Here is a 26,168-nt window from a genome sequence, read left to right on the forward strand (position 1 = left end):
ACAGACTGTATAGCACATGATAGGATTAGATACACAGACTGTATAGCACATGATAGGATTAGATACACAGACTGTATAACACATGATAGGATTAGATACACAGACTGTATAACACATGATAGGGTTAGATACACAGACTGTATAACACATGATAGGGTTAGATACACAGACTGTATAACACATGATAGGGTTAGATACACAGACTGTATAACACATGATAGGATTAGATACAGCCTGTATAACACATGATGATAGGATTAGATACACAGACTGTATAACACATGATAGGATTAGATACACAGACTGTATAACACATGATAGGGTTAGATACACAGACTGTATAGCACATGATGGGATTAGATACAGCCTGTATAACACATGATAGGATTAGATACACAGACTGTATAGCACATGATAGGGTTAGATACACAGACTGTATAACACATGATAGGATTAGATACAGCCTGTATAACACATGATAGGATTAGATACACAGACTGTATAACACATGATAGGGTTAGATACACAGACTGTATAACACATGATAGGGTTAGATACACAGACTGTATAACACATGATAGGATTAGATACAACCTTTATAACACATGATGATAGGATTAGATACACAGACTGTATAACACATGATAGGATTAGATACACAGACTGTATAACACATGATAGGGTTAGATACACAGACTGTATAGCACATGATAGGATTAGATACAGCCTATATATCACATGATATGATTCGATACACAGACTGTATAACACATGATAGGATTAGATACACAGACTGTATAGCACATGATAGGGTTAGATACACAGACTGTATAACACATGATAGGGTTAGATACACAGACTGTATAACACATGATAGGATTAGATACAGCCTGTATAACACATGATAGGATTAGATACAGCCTGTATAACACATGATAGGGTTAGATACAGCCTGTATAACACGTGATGATAGGATTAGATACACAGACTGTATAGCACATGATAGGGTTAGATACACAGACTGTATAACACATGATAGGGTTAGATACACAGACTGTATAACACATGATAGGATTAGACACAGCCTGTATAACACATGATGATAGGATTAGATACACAGACTGTATAGCACATGATAGGATTAGATACACAGACTGTATAACACATGATAGGATTAGATACAACCTTTATAACACATGATGATAGGATTAGATACACAGACTGTATAACACATGATAGGATTAGATACACAGACTGTATAACACATGATAGGGTTAGATACACAGACTGTATAGCACATGATAGGATTAGATACAGCCTGTATAACACATGATAGGATTAGATACACAGACTGTATAACACATGATAGGATTAGATACACAGACTGTATAACACATGATAGGGTTAGATACACAGACTGTATAACACATGATAGGATTAGATACAGCCTGTATAACACATGATAGGATTAGATACAGCCTGTATAACACATGATAGGGTTAGATACAGCCTGTATAACACGTGATGATAGGATTAGATACACAGACTGTATAGCACATGATAGGGTTAGATACACAGACTGTATAACACATGATAGGGTTAGATACACAGACTGTATAACACATGATAGGATTAGATACAGCCTGTATAACACATGATGATAGGATTAGATACACAGACTGTATAGCACATGATAGGATTAGATACAGCCTGTATAACACATGATAGGATTAGATACACAGACTGTATAGCACATGATAGGGTTAGATACACAGACTGTATAACACATGATAGGGTTAGATACACAGACTGTATAACACATGATGGGGTTAGATACACAGACTGTATAACACATGATAGGGTTAGATACACAGACTGTATAACACATGATAGGATTAGATACAGCCTGTATAACACATGATGATAGGATTAGATACACAGACTGTATAACACATGATGATAGGATTAGATACACAGACTGTATAGCACATGATAGGATTAGATACAGCCTGTATAACACATGATAGGATTAGATACACAGACTGTATAGCACATGATAGGGTTAGATACACAGACTGTATAACACATGATAGGATTAGATACACAGACTGTATAGCACATGATAGGGTTAGATACACAGACTGTATAACACATGATAGGGTTAGATACACAGACTGTATAACACATGATAGGGTTAGATACACAGACTGTATAACACATGATAGGATTAGATACACAGACTGTATAACACATGATGGGGTTAGATACACAGACTGTATAACACATGATGGGGTTAGATACACAGACTGTATAACACATGATAGGATTAGATACACAGACTGTATAACACATGATGGGGTTAGATACACAGACTGTATAACACATGATAGGATTAGATACACAGACTGTATAGCACATGATAGGGTTAGATACACAGACTGTATAACACATGATAGGATTAGATACACAGACTGTATAACACATGATAGGGTTAGATACACAGACTGTATAACACATGATAGGGTTAGATACACAGACTGTATAACACATGATAGGATTAGATACACAGACTGTATAACACATGATGGGGTTAGATACACAGACTGTATAACACATGATGGGGTTAGATACACAGACTGTATAACACATGATAGGATTAGATACACAGACTGTATAGCACATGATAGGGTTAGATACACAGACTGTATAACACATGATAGGGTTAGATACACAGACTGTATAACACATGATAGGATTAGATACACAGACTGTATAACACATGATGGGGTTAGATACACAGACTGTATAACACATGATAGGATTAGATACAGCCTGTATAACACATGATGGGGTTAGATGCACGGCTCTAAGACACTAGATGGCTGTCGATGACTGACGCTTCGGCTGGTTATTCGGCCGTCGGCCCTCTCCCATACACGCAGCGCTCGCTGGCCGAGCTCTCTATGAGAAGCCTTGGACTGACACGTCGGCCAGCGGGTAATCCCTGGGAAAACAATGCGATCATACATCCAACATCAGGCTGGTGTGATCAGCATGTCTCCCGACCATCAGTCGGCCGGCGCCCCATTCACATTGCCTGTCATATGCGAGACATTTACCTCATTATCTAGGTGCAGAATGGCAGGGGTCAGCAACCTGCTGCACCACAGTGGCTGTGACACTACAACTCCCAGCATGCAGGTGAGCGCTGATTACTGCAGGTTGTGCCCGTCACTATAAAGCTGCATTCACGGAATCTCAGCTCTTGGAAATCTCCATTGGAGCAAGAGATTTCATTCCTCTTTGGTTGGGAATCATTAGGATAATACTTACAGGAAAATGGCTTTATTTAGGTAAATTCTCGTGTAATATATCAGAATTTTACTACAGCTCTTTAGCATGGAGTACGCTGTATTTTTTGTTAAGCTTTTACTTAATCTATTCCTTTTATTATCCTTCTTGAATATTTCAGGTAAATGGACACTTGAAAGGAATTCTTGAGCAAGAACAGCGAGTGAAAGAACAGCAGAACATGGATCCGAACGCTTCACAGAAGGTATGTCCGTACAGGTGACATGGAGGGAGCAGAACACAAATCTTATATGATGACATCTGCTAATAATCAGGGCACAGCGGTATAACCGGGCCAGAGATCAGAATGTCGTGCACGGACTGGCCGGCGGCTCTACTGAGCAGCACAGGTTCATGTATTACTTCTATGCAGCTGTGGGGAGAGCTGCCGGCCAGTCCGGGCACTGCAATCCTATCTGGGTCTGATTTATAAAGTCTGCTCACTCCCAGTCAGCGACCCTGGTAAGCCATTGATCAGCCAACAAGCGAGCAAAACACTTGCTCATCAGCTGATCGAATCATTTATGCCGGCAAGAAAATAATGGTTTTCTGCAGCACATCACCCCGTATAAACAGGAAGTGCTGTCGACAATGTGCCTGTTGTATGGGGACCGAGCGATTATTCTGTCCCCATACTGTATGTATTGGCGTATGTGAACGGGGTCATTAGTGCTCATTTAATCAACTCATGTGATGGGCAGAAGTCTGCGTCCACCCACCACTGATTAACATGTCTATCAATGCGTAGTGTCAGGAGAAAGCTGGTTATCTGCCAAAATACAAGGGCTCCAGCAATGCCGATGATAAACTGATGGTCTGGAATCAGGGTCTCTGTCACCACTATATGCAGGAAACACTGTCTATCTGAGTCTGACTATTAGTATGGCCGTAACGAGGCTGAGCTTCCTTTATTCCTCCATGCCTATTTAATAATATAAACGTTGACCAGTCTCATCTAACAGTGGTCGGGGGCTAGCATGAACAATCTTTCCCCCTCTTGCTATTATTGTCGGCAGCACATCCCTGTTTACACCAAGGGGGGAATGTGCTGCCAGCCAATGAACATTTTTGGGCCCACATAAAAACCACCTTCATTGGACATTCAAGTGCTCCAATAGCTCCATTTGGCTGATCATTGACTCCTGCAAAATGGCCTTAAAGGGGTTTTCTGGTTTCACAAATGAACTGTCCCCAGCTTAATTTTTTTTAAAAAACAACATGTGCTTTATTCACCCTCCCTAGGTCTATTGCTGAATTTCTGCCTCTGCTGTTGGTGTCTGTCTGACGCCACTTCGACAGCGCTGCAGCCAGTCAGTGAGCTCAGTGGTTCTGCCCGAGCTGTGGAGCTTGATGATTGGCTGCAGTGCTGTTGATGTAACATCAGAACTGCAAAAACAGACAGCAGGAGCAGAGACCCTATGTTGGACCAAGGGAGGGTGAGTAAAGATCATATTTGTGGTTTTTAAACTTCAGTTCATGAACAGATGTTTTCTGAAACCAGAAAACCCCTTTAAGATCATGTGTGTCTGCTGACAGGTCTGCGTGGCTCTAGTACTGATTTGCATTACATTCAGTTCTTTAGCCTGGAGTGGGACGTTTTCCGCTATAATACAGCTTCTTTTGTTACCTGCAGGGCTGGGGGGACATGCAAGAAACATTGCAGCTGTCACATTTCTCTCCATGTTCTGGTGGAGCCCCCCAGCCTTAATAGGTCTTCATTGTCGGAGTTGTAGTCTTATGTTACATATGACTACAAAAACATGCAGCATCACAGACTGCAGGATTTATGATGCCGCATCATTTTGGCTGGTTTTCACTCAGCCACCAGTGGTTCTTTCTCTATTTGGCTATGGCTGCTTCATGATGCTAAATCTGATTCATTCTTTCTCTGTTTGCTTTTTCCTTCCCTTGCTTTCTCTGTATATCCTGTTGTTTCCTATGAAGTCTTCTTCTAAATGGTTTTGGAAACTGGTCCCTGTAAGTGGCACTCAGCTTCTGATCTGTGGTGTGTTCGTGGCTTGTCCTCCATATCATCCTCCGCTTCTGATCTGTGCTGTGTTCATGGCTTGTCCTCCATATCATCCTCCGCTTCTGATCTGTGCTGTGTTCATGGCTTGTCCTCCATATCATCCTCCACTTCTGATCTGTGGTGTGTTGGTGGCTTGTCCTCCATGTCATCCTCCGCTTCTGATCTGTGGTGTGTTCGTGGCTTGTCCTCCATATCATCCTCCGCTTCTGATCTGTGCTGTGTTCATGGCTTGTCCTCCATATCATCCTCCACTTCTGATTTGTGGTGTGTTCATGGCTTGTCCTCCATATCATTCTCCTCTTCTGATCTGTGGTGTGTTCGTGGCTTGTCCTCCATATCATCCTCCTCTTCTGATCTGTGGTGTGATCATGGCTTGTCCTCCATATCATTCTCCGCTTCTGATCTGTGGTTTGTTCATGGCTTGTCCTCCATATCATCCTCCGCTTTTGATCTGTGGTGTGTTGGTGGCTTGTCCTCCATGTCATCCTCAGCTTGAGATCTGTGGTGTGTTGGTAGCTTGTCCTCCATGTCATCCTCAGCTTCTTATCTGTGGTGTGTTGGTGGCTTGTCCTCCATGTCATCCTCAGCTTCTGATCTGTGGTGTTTTGGTGGCTTGTCCTCCATGTCATCCTCAGCTTCTGATCTGTGGTGTGTTGGTGGCTTGTCCTCCATGTCATCCTCAGCTTCTGATCTGTGGTGTGTTTGTGGCTTGTCCTCCATATCATCCTCCGCTTCTGATCTGTGCTGTGTTCATGGCTTGTCCTCCATATCATCCTCCTCTTCTGATCTGTGGTGTGATCATGGCTTGTCCTCCATATCATTCTCCGCTTCTGATCTGTGGTTTGTTCATGGCTTGTCCTCCATATCATCCTCCGCTTTTGATCTGTGGTGTGTTGGTGGCTTGTCCTCCATGTCATCCTCAGCTTGAGATCTGTGGTGTGTTGGTAGCTTGTCCTCCATGTCATCCTCAGCTTCTGATCTGTGGTGTGTTGGTGGCTTGTCCTCCATGTCATCCTCAGCTTCTTATCTGTGGTGTGTTGGTGGCTTGTCCTCCATGTCATCCTCAGCTTCTGATCTGTGGTGTGTTGGTGGCTTGTCCTCCATGTCATCCTCAGCTTCTGATCTGTGGTGTGTTTGTGGCTTGTCCTCCATATCATCCTCCGCTTCTGATCTGTGGTGTGTTGGTGGCTTGTCCTCCATGTCATCTTCAGCTTCTGATCTGTGGTGTGTTGGTGGCTTGTCCTCCATGTCATCCTCAGCTTCTGATCTGTGGTGTGTTGGTGGCTTGTCCTCCATGTCATCCTCAGCTTCTGATCTGTGGTGTGTTGGTGGCTTGTCCTCCATGTCATCCTCAGCTTCTGATCTGTGGTGTGTTGGTGGCTTGTCCTCCATGTCATCCTCAGCTTCTGATCTGTGGTGTGTTGGTGGCTTGTCCTCCATGTCATGCTCTCTTCTCATCTGCCCTTATTGTACAATCCTTGGATTGCAGCTTATTCTTGTGTAAAGCAATGGCCATTCATTGAGCATAGCTGCTGTAAATCCACAGTCAGAGCCTGTTGCAGCTTGGTCCTAGGTTCATTATTTATTCCCAACGTACATTTCTAGCGTACTGATAGGCCCCTACTTACTCCATAGGCCAAAATGGTGCCCTGGCATACGCCATGCGGGTATGTGCTGCCATACCTTCTTTTGACGGTTAATAGTAAATTATCACACTTTTCTTAATAGAACATAAAACTAATGACTGTCTTTTAGCGAGGTGATAGAGATACCAAGGACACTACTCTCACACCAGGGCTATGTTCACACGCAGCATTATTTCTGCAGCCAATACAGGCTCTCTTGACAGTAAAAATGCTGCATTCAAAACGTATATTTTTCAGCGTTTGTGCTGCATTTTTGTGTGTGGATTATGAGTGCTTTGTTTGTAGCATATGTTTAATAATACTAACTTTTTTAACCAAAAATGTTGCAAAACCATTTCTTGCTCTATTGCAGCATTTTTTAACGTTCTCATTGCTTTCATTGGGTAAAAAAATGCTGTAAAAACACTGAAAGAATTGACAAGCTTGCAGATTTCAAAAACCCTCAAATTCACTCAGGAAAAACAAACGTGCATGGAGTTTCTGAAATCTCATAGCGCTTGCTGTTCTGTAAAATGCAGCTTTTAATTTGCAAATATAAAGCTGCAAAAACGCTGCATGTGAACATAGCCAGCTCAAGATGGACGGACGCAGAGACAGGAGGAAATGCAGTGACGGGAAGCTTTTATAATCTGCTCCTTTCTGCTCTTGGACTGCACTTTCCCCCAATTCGGGGGTAAAGTCTGCGCCCGGTGAAGATACATCTCCCATTGCTGAGATAGATGACAGCTGGTGCTTGTGACATTCTTGTGATGGGGAGTTAGGGAGGAGCTGGAGGCCGACACAGACCTTCTGCTGCACGATCCATAGAACTTCTGAGCACCAACTGTCATCTCCTATCTGAGCAATCGGAAATTCACTGAAGACACATTTTAGCCCCAATTTGAGAAATGTGAGAGCGAATGATCAGTACAGGAGGAGAAAAAGCAAAGTTTCTTATTTTTGCATGTACTATTGATTTATGGGGGAAAAGAAAATTAAAATGACAGTTACTCTTTAAAGGGGTTTTCAGAAATCTTTGTTACTAGGAGCAGCTTGTTATAAAAAAAAATAACTGTCCTTTACTAGCCCTCCCCAGGTCCGGCACTAAGCCTGCACTGCTGCTTCTGGTGTCTGCTATTGTCATCACATTGCTGCAGCGCTGAGTGCCTGGTGCCATCTATACGGGCAGAGCCTTTGAGCTCCGTTACTAACTGCAGCAGTGTCAATATGACGGCAGCTCTGTAGACAATGAGCACTGGGATCATCGCTGGACCCGGGGAGGGGGAGTAAACCACAGTTTGACTGTTTTTTTGTTTTTTTTAAACAGACTACAACCAGGGAACATCACGGTTCTGATTTTACACTTGACGTATAGACTGAGAGGATCTGGAAGACCCACTGATTATAAGCTCCCATTGCAGTCACACCTGCCCTATAGGCTCCCATGTTAATTTAATGGGCACTGAATGGTGCAGACCTTTAGCAGCTCTATAAAATATTAATTCACTAGATGTGTCTTCCCTTTTTTGTGTTTTTGTTCCATTCATGTCTGAATCTTGGATGCTGTGATCCATATAAATGTGTCACGTGTAGCTGGAACCTTACATGACGTGCAGGTGTGCCTCTCTGACTGTCTCCTGTCTGTCCCTTACCAGGCCAGGTACAGGAAGGAACAGAATCTGTACAAGCAGCTGCCATGTATACCGCTGATGGAGCACATCCTGAAAGATGGCACTGATGGATGTGCCATTGCTGCCCTCATCCACTTTTACTGCCCAGATGTGGTCAGATTGGAAGGTAGGTTCAAAGACTTCTGTACAGATTTTGGAGAATTGCTTATTAATTCCCTGATGTATTGAGATGATTCTCCCTTTAAGGTAAATGATGACCCATGCATCACCAGGATATACATTAACTTGCTGATTGGCATGAGCCGACAGCCGGATACCCCACTCATCTTTAAATTGAAGGAATCACAGCAAGTGCTGTACAGGAGAAATGGAGAAGGGACCCCGGTGTATTAAACTGCATTTACACTGAAAGAATATTAAAGGAAATCTGTCAGCAGGTTTTTGCTATGTAATCTGAGAACAGCATGAGGTAACTGGTGAGACCCAGATTTCAGCCATTTGTCACTTATTGGGCTGTGTGCTGTTGTTTACTTACAATTAACGTTTTCTAACCAGGAGATTATCACTTTCTGGACTACAGCTCACATGACTGCTAGACTGACCACGCCCCCTCGTCTGATAAGCAGCTAACAGTCAATAGATAATGTACATAGAAAGCTGTGGTGTGGGCAGAGGCAGCCTTCTCTCTGTGAACTGTGTCACAACTGCTTGCACCCAGTAATCTAAGTGATACATCACTGGGGTCTTTTTTATTCTACATTATGCTGCTCTCAGATTAGATGGGAAAACCTGATGACAGATTCGCTATAAGGGTATGTGTCCACGTTCAGAATTGCATCAGGATTTGGTCAGGATTTTTCATCAGTATTTGTAAGCCAAAACCAGGAGCGGGTGATAAATGCAGAAGTGGAGCATATGTTTCTATTATACTTTTCCTCTATTTGTTCCACTCCTGGTTTTGGCTTACAGATACTGATGAAAAATCCTGACCAAATCCTGATGCAATCCTGAACATGGACACATACCCTTACACTTGTTCACGATAATCTTTCAGTGTAAACAGGCTGCCAATTATCCATTGAACAAGCAAACATTCATCCATCAGGTGGAATTTGTTTTTTTTTGCTCCATAAAGGATCGTTGTTTTGAGCAGCACATCGTCCTGCAAAAACAGGACTGCTGATAATAATAGCAGTCTATTCTCACAGTACAATATAATGCAGATCGTTCTGTGCTTTTCGTTTACCATCATCTGCCTGTGTAATCAGGCTATTAAACAATTGCCATTCAGTAAAGGCTGAGTCACACATAACGATATCGTTAACGATATCGTTGCAACGTCACGCTTTTGGTGACGTAGCAACGATCCCGCTAACGATCTCGTTATGTGTGACAGTGACCAACGATCAGGCCCCTGGTGGGAGATCGTTGGTCGTTGGGGAATGATCAGGACCTTTTTTTGGTCGCTGATCACCCGCTGTCATCGCTGGATCGGCGTGTGTGACGCCGATCCAGCGATGTGTTCACTTGTAACCAGGGTAAATATCGGGTTACTAAGCGCAGGGCCGCGCTTAGTAACCCGATATTTACCCTGGTTACCATTGTAAATGTTAAAAAAAAAAAAACAGTACATACTCACATTCTCATGTCTGTCACGTCCCCTGGCGTCCACAGGGTTAAAGCTGCTTTCGGCAGGAGCGCTGCTAATGCACACGCTGCTGCCGAGAGCTTCCCTGCACTGACTGTGTCAGCGCCGGCCATAAAGCAGAGCACAGCGGTGACGTCACCGCTGTTACTGCCGGTGCTGACACATTCAGTGCAGGGAAGCTCTAGGCAGCAGAGCGTGCATATTAGCAGCGCTCTTGCCGAAAGCAGTTTTAACCCTGTGGACGCCGGCGGGGGACGTGACAGACATCAGAATGTGAGTATGTAGTGTTTTGTTTTTTTTTTTACTTTTACAATGGTAACCAGGGTAAATATCGGGTTACTAAGAGCGGCTCTGCACTTAGTAACCCGATGTTTACCCTGGTTACCCGGTTGCTGCAGGGGGACTTCGGCATCTTTGAAGACAGTTTCAACGATGCCGAAGTCGTTCCCCTGATCGTTGGTCGCTGGAGAGAGCGGTCTGTGTGACAGCTCCCCAGCGACCACACAACGACTTACCAACGATCACGGCCAGGTCGTATCGCTGGTCGTGATCGTTGGTAAGTCGTTTAGTGTAACGGTACCTTTACTATTTTCCAATCAGTGGTTATTTAGTGCCAGATATCAGTGAGTATAAATGAACTGTAAAAGAGTTGTCCCACAAACAAATTACATTTTAATTAAAATATCTTGGAATAATAATAAGTTCTACAGTTGTATTTTTTAAAAATGTTTCTGTGCTGAGATAATCTTATACAGTGAGGAATACCCGAATATAAGCCGAGGCACCTAATTTTACCACAAAAACTGTGAAAACGTATTTACTCGAGTATAAGCCTGGTATGCATGGCTCCTCATCCATATCCTGGTGTGCATGGCCCCCTCAACCCTATCCTGCTGTGCATGGCCCCCTCATCCCTCTACTGGTGTGCACTGCCCGTTCATCCCTCTACTGGTTTGCACGGCCCGCTCATTCCTCTACTGGTTTGCACGGCCCGCTCATCCCTCTACTGGTTTGCACGGCCCGCTCATCCCTCTACTGGTGTGCGCGGCCTCACCCCTATCCTGGTGTGCGCGGCCTCCTCACCCCTATCCTGGTGTGCGCGGCCTCCTCACCCCTATCCTGGTGTGCGCGGCCTCCTCACCCCTATCCTGGTGTGCGCGGCCTCCTCACCCCTATCCTGGTGTGCGCGGCCTCCTCACCCCTATCCTGGTGTGCGCGGCCTCCTCACCCCTATCCTGGTGTGCGCGGCCTCCTCACCCCTATCCTGGTGTGCGCGGCCTCCTCACCCCTATCCTGGTGTGCGCGGCCTCCTCACCCCTATCCTGGTGTGCGCGGCCTCCTCACTCCTATCCCGGTGTGCGCGGCCTCCTCACCCCTATCCCGGTATGCACGGCCTCCTTACCCCTATCCTGGTATGTACGGCCTCCTCACCCCTGTCCTGGTATGCACGGCCCCCTCATCCTTATCCTGGTATGCATGGCTCCTCATCCCTATCCTGGTATGCACGGCCTCCTCACCCCTATCCTGGTATGCACGGCCTCCACATACGCATCCTGGTATGCACGGCCTCATCCCCATCCTGGTATGCACTGCCTCCTCACCCCTATCCTGGTATGCACGGCCTCCTCACCCCTATCCTGGTATGCACGGCCTCCACATACGCATCCTGGTATGCACGGCCTCATCCCCATCCTGGTATGCACTGCCTCCTCACCCCTATCCTGGTATGCACGGCCCCCTCACCCCTATCCTGGTATGCACGGCCCCCTCATCCTTATCCTGGTATGCACGGCCCCCTCATCCTTATCCTGGTATGCACGGCCCCCTCATCCTTATCCTGGTATGCACGGCCTCCTCATCCTCATCATGATGTGTGTGGCCCCCATCAGAAAAACATTTAAAAAACATTTTACTTGACTTCCCTGCGCTCCCTTGCAGCGTCCTGTTCTAATGCCAGTGGCCGATTTTATATCTATAAGCAATGCATGGCGGTGATGCCAAGCACTGCTTACAAGCAGAGAACAGCTGTCAGAATACTTGCTGCTCTTCACGCCGGGACTTTGGGGTGGAGAGCAGTGAATATTCATTGATCTTTAATAGCGGGCACAGTAACCTCAGCCGCTGTCTTGCTTCACCGGCTGGGCTATCATGTGTTTCCGCTAGTAAAGAGAAATGAATATTCTAAAAAGAAAGAAAAAAAGGTACGCAAAAAAATGGGATCACCAGTACAATAATGATATACAAAATAATCAATTACTTTATTGAGAACAGCACACAAAACACATTAAAAACACTTAAAAGACCTCCACCACATGAGTAGAGGTGGCGGGTCCACAATGTAACATTATACAGACACTATATTGCACAAGATTCCACTGACAGGTCACCTAAAGTAAATAGTGGTCTCTGACCACAAATACAGCCCTTCATAGATCAGATAACAATAACTGGTGATACTTCTAAAAATACTCATGATAAATAACACATATTATGCGAGCACAACACAATAATGAATAGTGTAGTTCCACACCCCAATGGGCCCCCCAGTCCCCAGCACACAGGACAAGTCGTCCATACAGCGTAGGTGCCAGGAAAAAGCAACCGTGGCAGGCTAATGCCAAGCTAATACCAGCTCAAATAACTAAAGGTGAACCTTACACCAACCTGCACCAAGGTTCACAGCTGCAGACTGCGAAGGGTGTTCTGCTACACTCACAACAGTCCTATTCAGCCCAACATATAAGCAGTCCTCAATTTACCAAATCCCTAGTAAGCTGGGCATGGTATCACCTATTGATCATGTCCGTGTCCTGGAGCAACGCGTATCGACGCACTCAGCCAAATGAGCCATGAGCGTGGAGAGCAGTGAAAATCGATTTCTCTTTAGCAGCGGGCACAGGTGTTAGCCGCAGCAGCCGGCTTCTGCCTCCTGTGCCCCGTTGCTCCGCTCCTCACTCGAGAATAAGCTGAGGGGGGGCCTTTTCAGCATAAAAAAATGTGCTAAAAACCAGCTTATATACAAGCATGCAGTGTGTGGTATTTGATACACTGCCAATTTTGCAAGTTTTCCCACCTACAAAGAATAGAGAGATCTGTAATTTTTAACGTAGGTGCACATCAACTGTGAGAGACAGAATCTAAAAAAAATCCAGAAAATCATGTGGTATGACTTTTACATAATTAATTTACATTTTATAACATGAAATAAGTATTTGATACGATAGAAAAAAAGCAGAACTTAATATTTGGTGCAGAAACCTGTGTTTGCAATTACAAAGGTCAGACGTTTCCTGTAGTTCTTGACCAAGTTTGCACACACTGCAGCAGGGATTTTGGCCCACTCCTCCATACAGATCTTCTCCAGATCATTCAGGTTTCGGGGCTGCCACTCAGCTCCCTCCAAAGATTTTCAATTGGGTTCAGGTCTGGAGACTGACTCGGCCACTCCAGGACCTTGAAATGCTTCTTACGGAGCCACTCCTTAGTTGCCCTGGCTGTGTTTTTCGGGTCATTATCGTGCTGGAAGACCCAGCCATGACCCATCTTCAATGCTCGTACTGAGGGAATGAGGTTGTTGGCCAAAATCTCACGATACATGACCCCATCCATCCTCCCTTAAATACGGTGCAGTCATCTTGTCCCCTTTGCAGAAAAGCACCCCCAAAGGATGATGTTTCACCTACCATGCTTCACAGTTCTGACAGTGTTCTTGGGATTGTACTCATCCTTCTTCTTTTTCCAAACATGGTGAGTGGAGTTGATACCAAAAAGTTCTATATTGGCCTCATCTGACCAAATGACCTTCTCCCATGCCTCCTCTGGATCATCCAGGTGGTCATTGGCGAACTTCAAACGGGGCTGGACAAGTGCTGGCGTTAGCTGAGGAACCTTGCGTGCCCTGCAGGATGATTTTAACCAATGACCGCATAGTGTTACTAATGGTAATGTTTGAGATTGTGGTCCCAGCTCTCCTCAGGTCATTGACCAAGTCCTCCTGTGTATTTGTGGGCTGATTACTGACCTTTCTCAGAATTATCCTAACCCCATGAGGTGAGACCCTTCATGGAGCCCCAGACCGAGGACGATTGACAGTCATCTTGTTTCTTCCATTATCTAATAATTGTGCCAACAGTTGTTGCATTCTCCATAAAAACTGCTTGCCTATTGTCCTGTAGCCCATCCCAGCCCATCCTACAATTTTGTCCCTGGTGTCCTTAGACAGCTCTTTGGTCTTGGCCATGGTGTAGAGGTTGGAGTGTGATTGATTGATTTGTGTGGACAGGTGTCTTTTATATAGGTAATGAGTTCAAACAGGTGCAATTAATACAGGTAATGAGTGCAGAGTAGGAGGTCTTCTTAAAGAAAACCTAACAGGTTTATGAGAGCCAAATTCTTGCTGGTTGGTAGGTGATCAAATAGTTATTTCATGCAATAAAATGCAATTTAATTATTTAAAAATCATACAATGTGATTTTCTGGTTTTATTTTTTTAAATTCTGTCTTTCACAGTTGAAGTGTACCTCCACTAAACACTGGTAAATAAGATATCAGGTGCACTACTATCACCAAAGGTATAAATATATATAACACTGTAGATCAGGGTGCTACAAAATGCATGGAAAATATGTATACCAAAACGAAAAAGAACAGCCAGTGCATAAATATGTGCTCACCTGCTATAGACTGAAGAAAAGGTCAACACTTTATTATAACTTTATTGATATAATAAAGTTTTGACCTACACTAAACACCTCTCCATTCTTTGTAGGTTGGAAAAATCGGCAGTGTATAAAATACTTATTTTCCCCTCTGTAAATATGCCTCTGCTATTGTATTGTGTAATGGCTGTGTCCACGAACTGGAGCAGCTCTGTGTTTGGCACATACAACAGCACCTGGCCAGGGAAGGAAAGCATAAGTCATTTATGAGAAGTGAGAATACAGATCACACAGGAGGGGCTTGCAGTTGCTGCTTTCTGAGGTAACACATTTCCCTGCCTGTTTTGTCACAGGAGTATTTCTGTGGCATCACCAGTCCTGTGAGCTCATAATAAATAATGGAAATTACATATAACCTCTGTGGCCGCTGGAGAGCCTACTGTTCTGACTTGATTTATGATTAGCTCAGAGGGCTGGAGAAACAGCAGAAATACTCACTCCTGTGCTACCTCAGGCAAGAAAATGTGTTACCTCAGAAAGCTGCATTCGTGAGCCCTTTCTATTTCGCCTGTATACTCCTTTATCATAAGTGACTTATGCCTCTTCCCCTGCCCAGGAGCTGTGATATGTTCAGACCACGAACTGGAGCAGCTCTACATGGTGAGACACAGCCATTACATATTACTTAGCGGAGGGAACATTTATAAGATTATCTCAGCACAGGAACAGTTTTTAACACCTCCAATTGTGGAACTTATTTTTTCTCCACGATCTATTGATTAAAGTGTATTTTGTTGATGAGTCAACGCATTCTTAGTTGTAGGTATAGTCCTGTCAGTATGCCATAGCATTCCAATATGGAACTCCCTCAAAACATGGCTCCAAATCTCTATCTACCCCTCTGCATTATACAGTTGTTTTGCGTGAATCCATTTTATCTCCATCTAACTTTGATTGAGTATGTGCTAGCCCAATCATGTAACTGATGGTTGCCCCAAGCTTTATCGTCTCTCGCAGCTGTGTGATTCCACGGAAGTGTCACGTATTGGAGGGGGTTCCGGCGTGCAGCCGCCTTGTGTGAAGTATCACTATCGAAGACTGCAAATTATAACATGGAGCTCACGTGCCATCAAAGCCAGAGGTGGTCTAAAGGGGTCGCCCCTAGCTCAGCATCTCATTGCCTAATTACAGGTTATGTGATAAGTTGCTGATTGCTGGGGGACCACCTCTGATCCTGTTAATGGAGCTTTGAAGTTCCCCTTTTTGAATGCAGCAATGGCCGTACTGCTCTGGATAGGTGACCAAGAACTGGTTGCATTGATGTTCTGCTCTTGTATCTTGTGAAACAGGTAGCACATTACAGAAAATTAGTGTTGTTTGTAGCTCTCTTGGTTAATTTTTTTTCAAGTCCCCAAAATAAGGAAAGATCCCTTCCATTGATACAGCATATTATCGTCTTGTGCAGAACAATGTGCATATGTGACAATTTGCCCAGGGGACACCGTATATTTTGTGCAAACAAAGCACATGTAGAAAGGTCACAGGTTATGTCAGTCCACTTCATTCTTGTTAGTGCCATATTATTAGGAAGGTTAGACGCCACTATGCTCTGACAGCAGAAAACCTGGAGCAGTAGATTCCAGACCAAGGGCTTGTTCACATGACTATTTCTGGTCCGTGTGCTGTCCTCCTCCAAGTACCTAACTAGGACTGTTCTGATGGTCTGCGGTAGTGGTGAGCTTAAAGCGGTTCTGCCAGCTATATATGGATAAGGGATCTGATTTATTGGGCACTCGGGGTCCAACACTGTCGTACTCAGCAATTTCCAGCAGTCTCATGGAGCAATAATAGTGCCCAGTAGCGCCAGCTTGACCTCCATTCCAATGGTGCTCTGCGGTGCCATGTTCTCTGGGTCGGTGAGAGTCCCACTGGTTGGCACCCGAGGATCAAGACGTTATCTCATACCCTATTGAAGGATGATAACTTGTATATTTGGAGCAACCGTTTTACCGCTTGCCATGGTGGTCAAGGGTACTGGAATAGTGAACTCCGCAAGTTTTGGAGGTCTAGAGCAATTGGCATTTGCTTTCTTGGTTGAAAAATAATTGCCTGATAGGTTATCTCTGGTAGTATGTCCTTTCTATGCGTTATGTGTTCTGCCTTCCTTTATGTTTTATAATCTGTATGCGGGCCACAATACATGGAATAATTGTGGGTCTCCTGACACGAGTACACAGCCTCATGTGTGTCTGAGACTGTTCAGTTTGGGTCCGGAGACCCCGGCTGGTGCACACATCATGGTTCCCAACATGGATGTGTGAATCCAGCCTTATACTGACGTGTGAGGAGACCTAAAGCACATTGAGCAGTCACTGCTTCCCACAGTCTAAGTGTCTGGAGACAAAGCTGCCCACCTATATTATCCTGTGGTGTCCTCCTTCTTACAAACCTTAGATTACACTGCCCTCTGGCTGTAAGGCAGATACTTCCAATAGGATGCCTTCCTCCCATCGGTCTGCAATAGGAGAATGCCAAGATATATTCTTACATATCTCATCCACGTGCTGCATACTTATGTAACTGGTATCTGCTTCAGATGTGATCACTTGTCAGAGATTCAGAAGTTAAATCCACCATGAATCCATAGTGCGGGCTGTCCTAAAACAGCTGATCTCCACTTATGGTAGACCGGAAAATGTCTAGTAATGCCTATAATAGAGATCTGGGGAGTGGGGGACAACTGACTTTAATGTAGGGAGATCTCTTTGTCCAGGTTAGTGATGCTGAAGCATCATTTAAGGGGTATCTGTCAGCAGCTTTTTGCTAAGTAATCTGAGAGCACCATGATGTAGGGGCAGAGATCCTGATTCCAGTGATGTCATTTGTTAGGCTGTGTGCTGCTGTTTCATTAAAATCAGTGTTTCATCAGCGGGAGATTATCGCTACAGGACTAGCTGCCTCGTAATCATCTGCTCTGTATAAACCCCACCCCCACTACTGATTGGCAGCTTTCTGCCTATGCATAGTGTACACAGAAAGCTGCCAGCAGTGGTGTGGGTGGAGTTATATAGAGCTCAGCATTCGAGAACTGCAGGATCTGCAGCAGAGAAAACTGTAATTGTATCAAAAGGACAGCAAGCAGCCCAGTAAGTGACACATCATTGGAATCCGTCTGCGCCTACATCATGCTGCTCTCAGCTTACATACAAAATCATGGTGATCTATTCCCTTTAATATAATGTACATGGCGATTCAGAAAAGATTGCTAAGAAAGACACATATACATAGGTACAGCAACTATTATTATTATCCTTGGGTATTATTGTATGACGTTGCACATCCTGCTGTATCCGACCCATGGAGGGTCAGTAACAGAGTCCACCTTTTCATTACATTTTATAGAATTAATATTTTAATTTTCTTTCTTTTTTTCCTGGTTTTTATTATTTTTTTTATAGATATCTGCTTCAAGGAGTCGATGTCCCTGGCTGACAGCCTGTATAACCTTCAGTTAATTCAGGAGTTCTGCCAGGAGTATCTGAATGGCTGCTGCCACTTTAGCTTGGAAGATATGCTGTATGCATCGTCCTCCATCAAGGTCTGTACCGGGTGCATGTACCGGAGCGTGGGAACTTACTGACAATATCTATTGGTGGCCCAGGGATGTTCCTCCCTCTGCCAACCTTTGCATGTTAGTTGTTACCGGAGGAGCTCCCACCAGCCGCACTATCTTCTGCTGTGTCCCTCCCTGGCCCAGCGCTGAGCAGGGTGACTGTGAGGACCAGGATCGTGACTCCAGGAGGACCCGCATGTGGCCTTGCAAGTCCTATTAGAAAGTGGCACTTACCATTAGGATGTGAGATGTTGGTGCACTGACTGAACCCGGGTCTGTGACGTTAGAGCCGGTCTGTCTCCAGAGTTCACAGTACGACCTGCATACATCAATAAACAGATCTTGGACAAGGCTGACATCTACATCAGGAAGGATGCATAATCCTGGTAATAAAACTAGCAGTCTATGGCCCTGCTACAGTTGGAAACATTAAATAATAATTGCACCACCATTCTGACACAGACTTACAAAGCTAGTACACCAGCCTCATCAGGTTTACAAGCTCTTGTTAACAATGTATGCAGTTTATATTGTGAAGTGTGGTGACCTGTCCTCTTTAAAGGTGATTTGTCACCTCTTTTTGCCCCATAAACTACCATTCACTCGGGTATGTGCACAGGGACTATAATATGTCCTCATTGTCACGGATAACGGTGCATCATGCCTCCATGCGCTCATGAACTTTCCGTGTAATTCTCCTCTAGCATATTGACTGAGGTGCCAGTTTCATCAGCCCGTCCTCATATGTGCTATGAAGTCCCTAATAATAAAATTGCACTGAATGACCATAATAACAAGGACTGTGCTTATGCCACTGACTTTGTGTTATTTTTCAACCGTTAAAGACCATACACAAATGTATTATATAATATATTGGATTTCTGCATCTTCGTCTTTATTCCATTTTTTATTTGTCTTATCAGGCCAATTATTTGGTGTTCATGGCAGAACTTTTCTGGTGGTTTGAAGTAGTAAAGCCGTCATTTGTGCAGCCAAGAGTGGTGGATACACAAGGTAAGTCTTCAGTGCTAATGGGCTTTTGAGGGCTGTAGTACATTTGTAGGATTTTCATGGGGGATAGGTTGTGGACATTGTTACCATAAAGCACCATAAATAATCTGCTGTCAGATAAGAAACCTGCAGACATTTAGTACCTTGACATGTCATTGCTGAGGAGCTGAATAAATCAGAGATATGGGCTTTTAAAGTTTAGGGAGCTTAATATGTTAATTTCCCCTCAACCAAGGGGTCCTTGGCAGAGATTCTTCTCTTGGGGCAATTTACTTTTTTCTCTGTATGACTTTGCCTAACCATTAGAAGGCAGCATCATAGAAGATTAAAAGGCCAGAACCAACTTTTTCCCTGTGATCTGGTGAGTGATGTTCCTAACGTTATTACACAGAGATCTCCTCACTCGCTTGTCGTACATTAGAGCGCTGGGTGAAGAGGAGCAGTGCGCTCTTACCCAGAGCCTTGAATGTGACACAAGCTCTGCTCGCACAATCCTCTTCTTCACTGCTCACCACTGCAGCTCTCCTCTCTCGGCACTGTGTTCTGATCTTCTCCGGGGGCATGTTTATTTGCTTTTCCTGTATAACGCTGCCTTATGATGATTGGCCAGTGACATAGAAGGGAAAAGTAAATGATCCCAGAGAAGAATCTGCTAGCACCCCTTTTATTGAAGGGTCAATTTGCATATAAGAATCCAATATCTCCGCAATGGAGAGGAGGAATCAAAAAAGGAAAATGTTTTATTCAGCCCCTTTTTCATGAGGTAGCCATTTTAACCTGCAAAAAAAAAGTGGTGAAAGGTCCACTTTAAAGCCTTATCTTACCAATTGATCTCTGATAAATTAAGATTTAAAGGATTTGTATCAAGAACGCAACTTATTACGTGTCTACCAGATAGGTGAGGAGTGTGTGATTGCTGGTGGTTTGGCTTTTGGGACCCCCACCAGTTTTGTAAACAGAGGTCCTGAGTCCCCTGAATTAATGGGGTAACAGTCTAACAAGCACACTACCATTCATTGTCTACTGGACTGATGGAGATAGCTGAGTCATGTGCTTGGCTGTATCTAACTGTCCCATAGAAATTGAATGGGTTAGCGGTGAGGATGTGTGACCGCTATTCCATCCAATTGAGGGACTCTGGACCCCCAGTCTCATAATCCATGGAGGTTTCAGCAGTTGGATCTCCAGTGATCACATATTATTGCTTATCTTGTGGGTAGGTGATCAGTTGCAATCTTGGTGCAATCCATTTTATGTGCAGAGCTAGATTACTGCAGTGACTTGGATGTATTATTAATAAGGGTCAGTATATGCAGTCGCCTATTTATTGCCCTATAGATTTATTAAAGTTAGTACTTTACTACAGTTTAACATTTGCATTTCAGGACCCGTGAAGGCAACCTCAAAATCACGTTTCAACAGGAGACATACATTAGGAGGTTCCTCACATTCAAGGTATAATAATTTTACCTATGTATTAAAATATTAATATAACAGAAAAGCTTATCATGTATCACACTGGTAAAGGACTGACCTAGAAGGGTAATTATTTCCTCCGAAGCTAGTAAGTACACCAGCCTTCTATAATTTCACCATAAAGTAGTGCAGGTGGCATATGATCAAAAACGATTTATTCTGAGTTGATTTGCAATTGCTATCAGTTTCCCCTAAATTTGAGTGTATTTCCACACACTGGTTGTAACAAGTAGATGACTGACTTGGTGCTGTCTTCAACCATTAGAGGGGTTGTACACTACTCGGGCAACCTCTCCCCAATCACCATGTTTCCCCTATACAAAATAATATCACCTATACTCTGTTTGACAAGTGTGAACAGAACTATATCCAGCAAGCTTTTTTCATGGTATTTAAGCCATCACCCGTTTGTGTGCTCTGTCTGACAAGTGTGAAAAGAACCATATCTAGCAAGCTTTTTTCATAGTATTTAAGCCATCACCTCTGTGGTGCTTTTTTTTTTTTCCTCTCTTTATGGTTTCTGCTTTAAAGTGTTCAAAGCTATCACCCCCCCACACTGTTTTATGGCCTTATTCAGCATTGGTTGTTTACCCTGCATAGTAATGCCTGCTCTGGCTTTGTGCTAATTGGTTAATTGCTGATTGTGGCCATTTGGTGCCTGATGTTAGCAGACATTTCATTTCATATATATTTAGCTCTGGCTGCGATAGCACACGCGCGGGGTCACGCATGCAACAGTATAAAGTGCTTGGCAGTTAGTCAATGGCAGTTGGACAGGGCAGGAGACAGGTAAGGTGCATAAGTTTTTCATACAAACATGCTTCTTGGTCAGTCATACTACATTATGCATTTATCATATTAATCTGCTGCTTATGTGTTTTAATTCTGCTTTCTCACAACTCGCCCGCCCCTTAACGCATTCTGTGCACTCTCTCCATATCCACCCCTCCCTTCTCCCCTCTCCCATGTATAACTCTGAGTCTCTACTGACATTTCTTACCCACTCCAAACCATTCAATACCTCCATGCAGCACTCAAATTGTTCATAAAAATCATCCCACCACCTGCTCTTTCTGTTTTTTGTCTTCTCACCTGGGACACCCCCACTTAAAACACTTATCGGAATACACGTACCATTAATACCCAGCAGCTTATGGACAATCTCCACACCTCTTTAGCCCCCATATCCTCCCTCTCCTGTCCAGACTTAGCATTTTCACACTTTAATAATACACTAAAGAATGCCCTAGATGAAGCAGCACCTTCTACACGCAGAAAGACCCGACACAGACAACGGCAGCCCTGGCACACTATGCAAACACGCTTTCTTCAGCGTTGCTCAAGGTGTGCAGAGCGGCAGTGGAGATTATCTCTCTTAGCAGAAGACTTCATCCACTATAAGTTCATGCTCAAAACCTATAACTCTGCCATTTATCTGGCCAAACAATCCTACTTCACCACCCTCATCACCTCACTATCCAACAACCCAAAACGACTTTCTGAAACCTTAAACTCCCTCCTGAAACCTTAAGTATAGGCCCCCATCACAACCTCAGCGGTGAGGATCTGGCCACTTATTTCCTAGAGAAAATCAACCACATCCATCAGGATATCTCAGCGCAATCTCCTCAGTGCCTGGATCCCCTTCCCTGCCACACCTCAAGCTCACTAGACATCTTTGAGCCTGTTTCAGAAGAAGAAGTTTCCAAGCTCATCGCTTCTGCTCGGCCTACAACCTGCAACAGTGACCCCATTCCTTCACATCTCCTGCAGTCTCTCTCACCAGTGGTCACCACTCACTTGACTAAAATATTTAACCTCTCTCTTTCTTCAGGTATCTTTCCCTCCTCATTTAAACATGCAATCATAACCCCTTTACTTAAAAAGCCATCCCTGGACCAGAACTGCACTGCTAACTACAGACCTGTATCTAACCTTTCCTTCATCTCTAAACTCCTGGAACGCTTGGTCCACTCCCGTCTAATCCGCTATCTCTCAGATAACTTTCTTCTCGACCCCTTACAATCTGGTTTCCGCTCTTTACACTCCGCTGAAACTGCCCTCACTAAAGTCTCTAATGATCTAATAACAGCTAAATCCAAAGGTTATTGCTCCCTGCTGATTCTCCTGGATCTATCTACCGCATTCGATACTGTGGATCACCAGCTCCTTCTCACTATGCTCCGCTCCATAGGCCTCAAGGACACAGCCCTCTCCTAGTTCTCCTCCTACCTCTCTGACCGCTCCTTCACTATATCTTTTGCCGGCTCCTCTTCTTCTCCTCGTCCCCTTACTATCGGGGTTCCGCAGGGCTCAGACCTAGGCCCCCTCCTCTTCTCTCTATACACGGCCCCTATTGGGCAAACAATCAGTAGATTTGGGTTCCAGTATCATCTCTATGCTGACGGCACCCAATTATACACTTCTTCCCCTGACATCACCCCTACCCTAATTCAAAATACCAAGGATTGTCTGTCTGCTGTCTCTAACATCATGTCCTCCCTCTATCTGAAAGTAAATCTCTCCAAAACAGAACTTCTTGTGTTTCTCCCTTCTACTAACCTCACTCTACCCAACATCGAAATTTACCCTGGAAGGTTCAATCATAACTCCCAAGTAGCATGCCCGCTGTCTTGGGGTCACATTTGACACCGATCTTTCCTTTACTCCCTATATCCGATCACTCACTCGCTCTTGTCACCTGCATCTTAAAAACATCTCCAGAATCCGACCTTTTCTCACATTTGAAACTGCTAAGACTCTTACTGTCGCTCTTATTCATTCTCGTCTGGACTACTGCAACTCTCTTCTAATCGGTCTCCCTCTTACCAAACTTTCCTCTCCAATCCATCTTGAATGCGGCAGCCAGGGTCCTATTTCTGTCCAGCCGCTTCACCGATGCCTTCATCTTGTGCCAGTCATTACACGGGCTACCCATTCGCTACAGGGTCCAGTATAAACTCATCTCTCTCACCCACAAAATGCTCCACAGGTCTGCACCGCCTTATATCTCCTCTCTCATCTCTGTCTATCGCCCTACATGTGCCCTCCATTCTACAAATGACCTAAGACTAACATCCCCCGTAATCCGAACCTCACACCTCTGTCTCCAAGACTTCTCTCGTGCTGCGCCAGCTCTCTGGAATGCACTTCCCCAGACGATCAGACTGATACCTAGCCCCGACCTATTCAAGCGCGCTCTAAAAACCCATCTCTTCAAACAAGCCTACCACACCAACTACTCAATAAATTAACTTTGCCCTATTCCCTCCTTCCAAATATTATTCTGAATCTGCACCCTACTATTCATCTGTCTCCACACCCTCCATGCACATAACTGCACTTGATACTTGACTATTGCACTTAAACACACGGGCTGATGACCGGATCATGCAGCTTTATATGAATATCCCTATTTATCATAATTGCCAGACCTGAAATAACAAGCACTTTTCACCTATTGTGTCCCCCTATTTCCTTGTAGATTGTAAGCTTGTGAGCAGGGACCTCACCCCTAATGTCACTGTTTAAATTGTCTTAACTCGTACTGAATTTATTGTCTGTACATGTCTCCGCTTAATTGTAAAGTGCTGCGGAATATGTTGGCGCTATAGATATAAAAATTATTCTTCTTATTACTCTGCTCCAGTGTGGGCTCCTTTCTAGTGGTGTAAGCACTGGCTCTCCCGGGGCTCACATGACATTGTCACGCAATCCCTGCAGCCAATCAGAGACCCCTTAGCTCTCCCCTCCTTTGGACAAATCAAACATCCGGAGGAAGTGAAAGCTGTGGCCGCAGATGGCCGCAGAGCCGGCACTGACACCGCTGGAACAGTACCCCCAGCGGATGTGAGTATGAGTGTTATTATTTTATAAAGGTGCTTGGATCGGTTGCCCGAGTAGTGGACAATCCCCTTGTAACTTCTTTCAAGCTTTTATTTCACTTTTCAAGGTGACAAAATGAAATTCATTGCATTTTATCTTGCAGAATCCCACCAGATGTGCCATCATCGCCCGGACCGGGTAAGTGTTCTGTTATCACTAACATCCGAGTTGGTTTGAATCGACTCACAAGACCTGGTCCATCATCTACATCACTAATGTGTCCACTGCACAGGCGTGCCGAGAACCAACTCTTACTTATTGGCATCCTCGGCCCCTGTTATTGATTAACCGACCTGGTGTGATGTCATTGTTGCAGCATGACCACGTGTCATGTCGCGCCAGGCCAGCTAATCAAAAGAAGAGCCATGGATGCTGTCAGGTAGGAGATGGTTCTCGGGTCTCCCGTCCAGTGGACACAGATTACTGATGTGGCTGATGGACCAGGTCCCGTGAACCGATCTGAGTAGTCCGATTTATGGTGGTATTCTGGTCTGTAAACTGCAGCCGTCGTACCTGCCTGACTCGGCGCCTGCTAATTCTGCTGAGGGGGATCTCGTGCTGAATACGGTTATTATATGCAAAGTGCTTCATTTAAGCTCACTACATTTTGCCTAACAAATGCTAGCACTATTACAAAGGCAGCGTTCTCGGGAACCAACGCGTCTCCTGTTCTTCCAATGAGACCTCTTCTTGTAGTGGTGCCGTCAGTTGCATGTGGGGTATGAAAGAAGCCAATTACTTTTCATTGAGGTTTCTATCATGTTGCATTGGACAGCGTTATATTGTGTGACTGATGATACCGGTGTCATCATTTCAGCTGTTATTCGAAGATCATCTTCAATGTCGTACGTGGATGGACAGATTGGGACTTGGCCCAAAGAAAAACGGTAAATTCTTCAATTATCTATGGACTTAGATTGGGAAGCTGAACAAATATTATTCTTTCTATGGTAAAAATATGAAGAACTGCGCTTGTGATAAATGTAGATTTCTACATAGAGTGCAATAATCACTTCTAAACAAACCTGTAAATGTAACATTTCACCTTGTAAAAAGAAGGCTGTATAAATAATGTGATTTTTCAGTCTGCAGACGCAGTGTTCTCTAGTCGCCTCTTCTGAAGTCTCACACTTCCTTTATTCGAGTCTCTTCTGTTTTTAGGAACAAAACAAAACCGTGATTTGTATTTTTGCCAGATAAAATGTTCGGACACCGGATATGTTAACTGAGGATTTTCTGCA

The 26,168-nt window shown here is 44.3% G+C and overlaps 1 protein-coding gene across 3 annotated transcripts in view; it reads left to right on the forward strand.

Annotated features, from left to right (window-relative positions):
* CAMSAP2 (calmodulin regulated spectrin associated protein family member 2) overlaps positions 1-26,168 on the forward strand; it is a 132,651-nt gene that overhangs the window by 77,670 nt on the left and 28,813 nt on the right. For 2 of the 3 annotated variants that reach the window (XM_077276666.1, XM_077276668.1), the window contains 8 exons: positions 3,473-3,556; positions 5,296-5,328; positions 8,661-8,802; positions 18,401-18,540; positions 19,479-19,569; positions 20,952-21,021; positions 25,031-25,065; positions 25,745-25,814. In XM_077276666.1, coding sequence (XP_077132781.1) covers positions 3,473-3,556; positions 5,296-5,328; positions 8,661-8,802; positions 18,401-18,540; positions 19,479-19,569; positions 20,952-21,021; positions 25,031-25,065; positions 25,745-25,814 — 665 coding nt within the window. The remainder of the gene's footprint in view (positions 1-3,472; positions 3,557-5,295; positions 5,329-8,660; positions 8,803-18,400; positions 18,541-19,478; positions 19,570-20,951; positions 21,022-25,030; positions 25,066-25,744; positions 25,815-26,168) is intronic. The other variant, XM_077276667.1, reaches the window with a different exon arrangement.

This window comes from Ranitomeya variabilis, chromosome 8 (genome assembly GCF_051348905.1).
Source record: "Ranitomeya variabilis isolate aRanVar5 chromosome 8, aRanVar5.hap1, whole genome shotgun sequence".
In the NCBI taxonomy this organism is placed as follows: Eukaryota; Metazoa; Chordata; class Amphibia; order Anura; family Dendrobatidae; genus Ranitomeya; species Ranitomeya variabilis.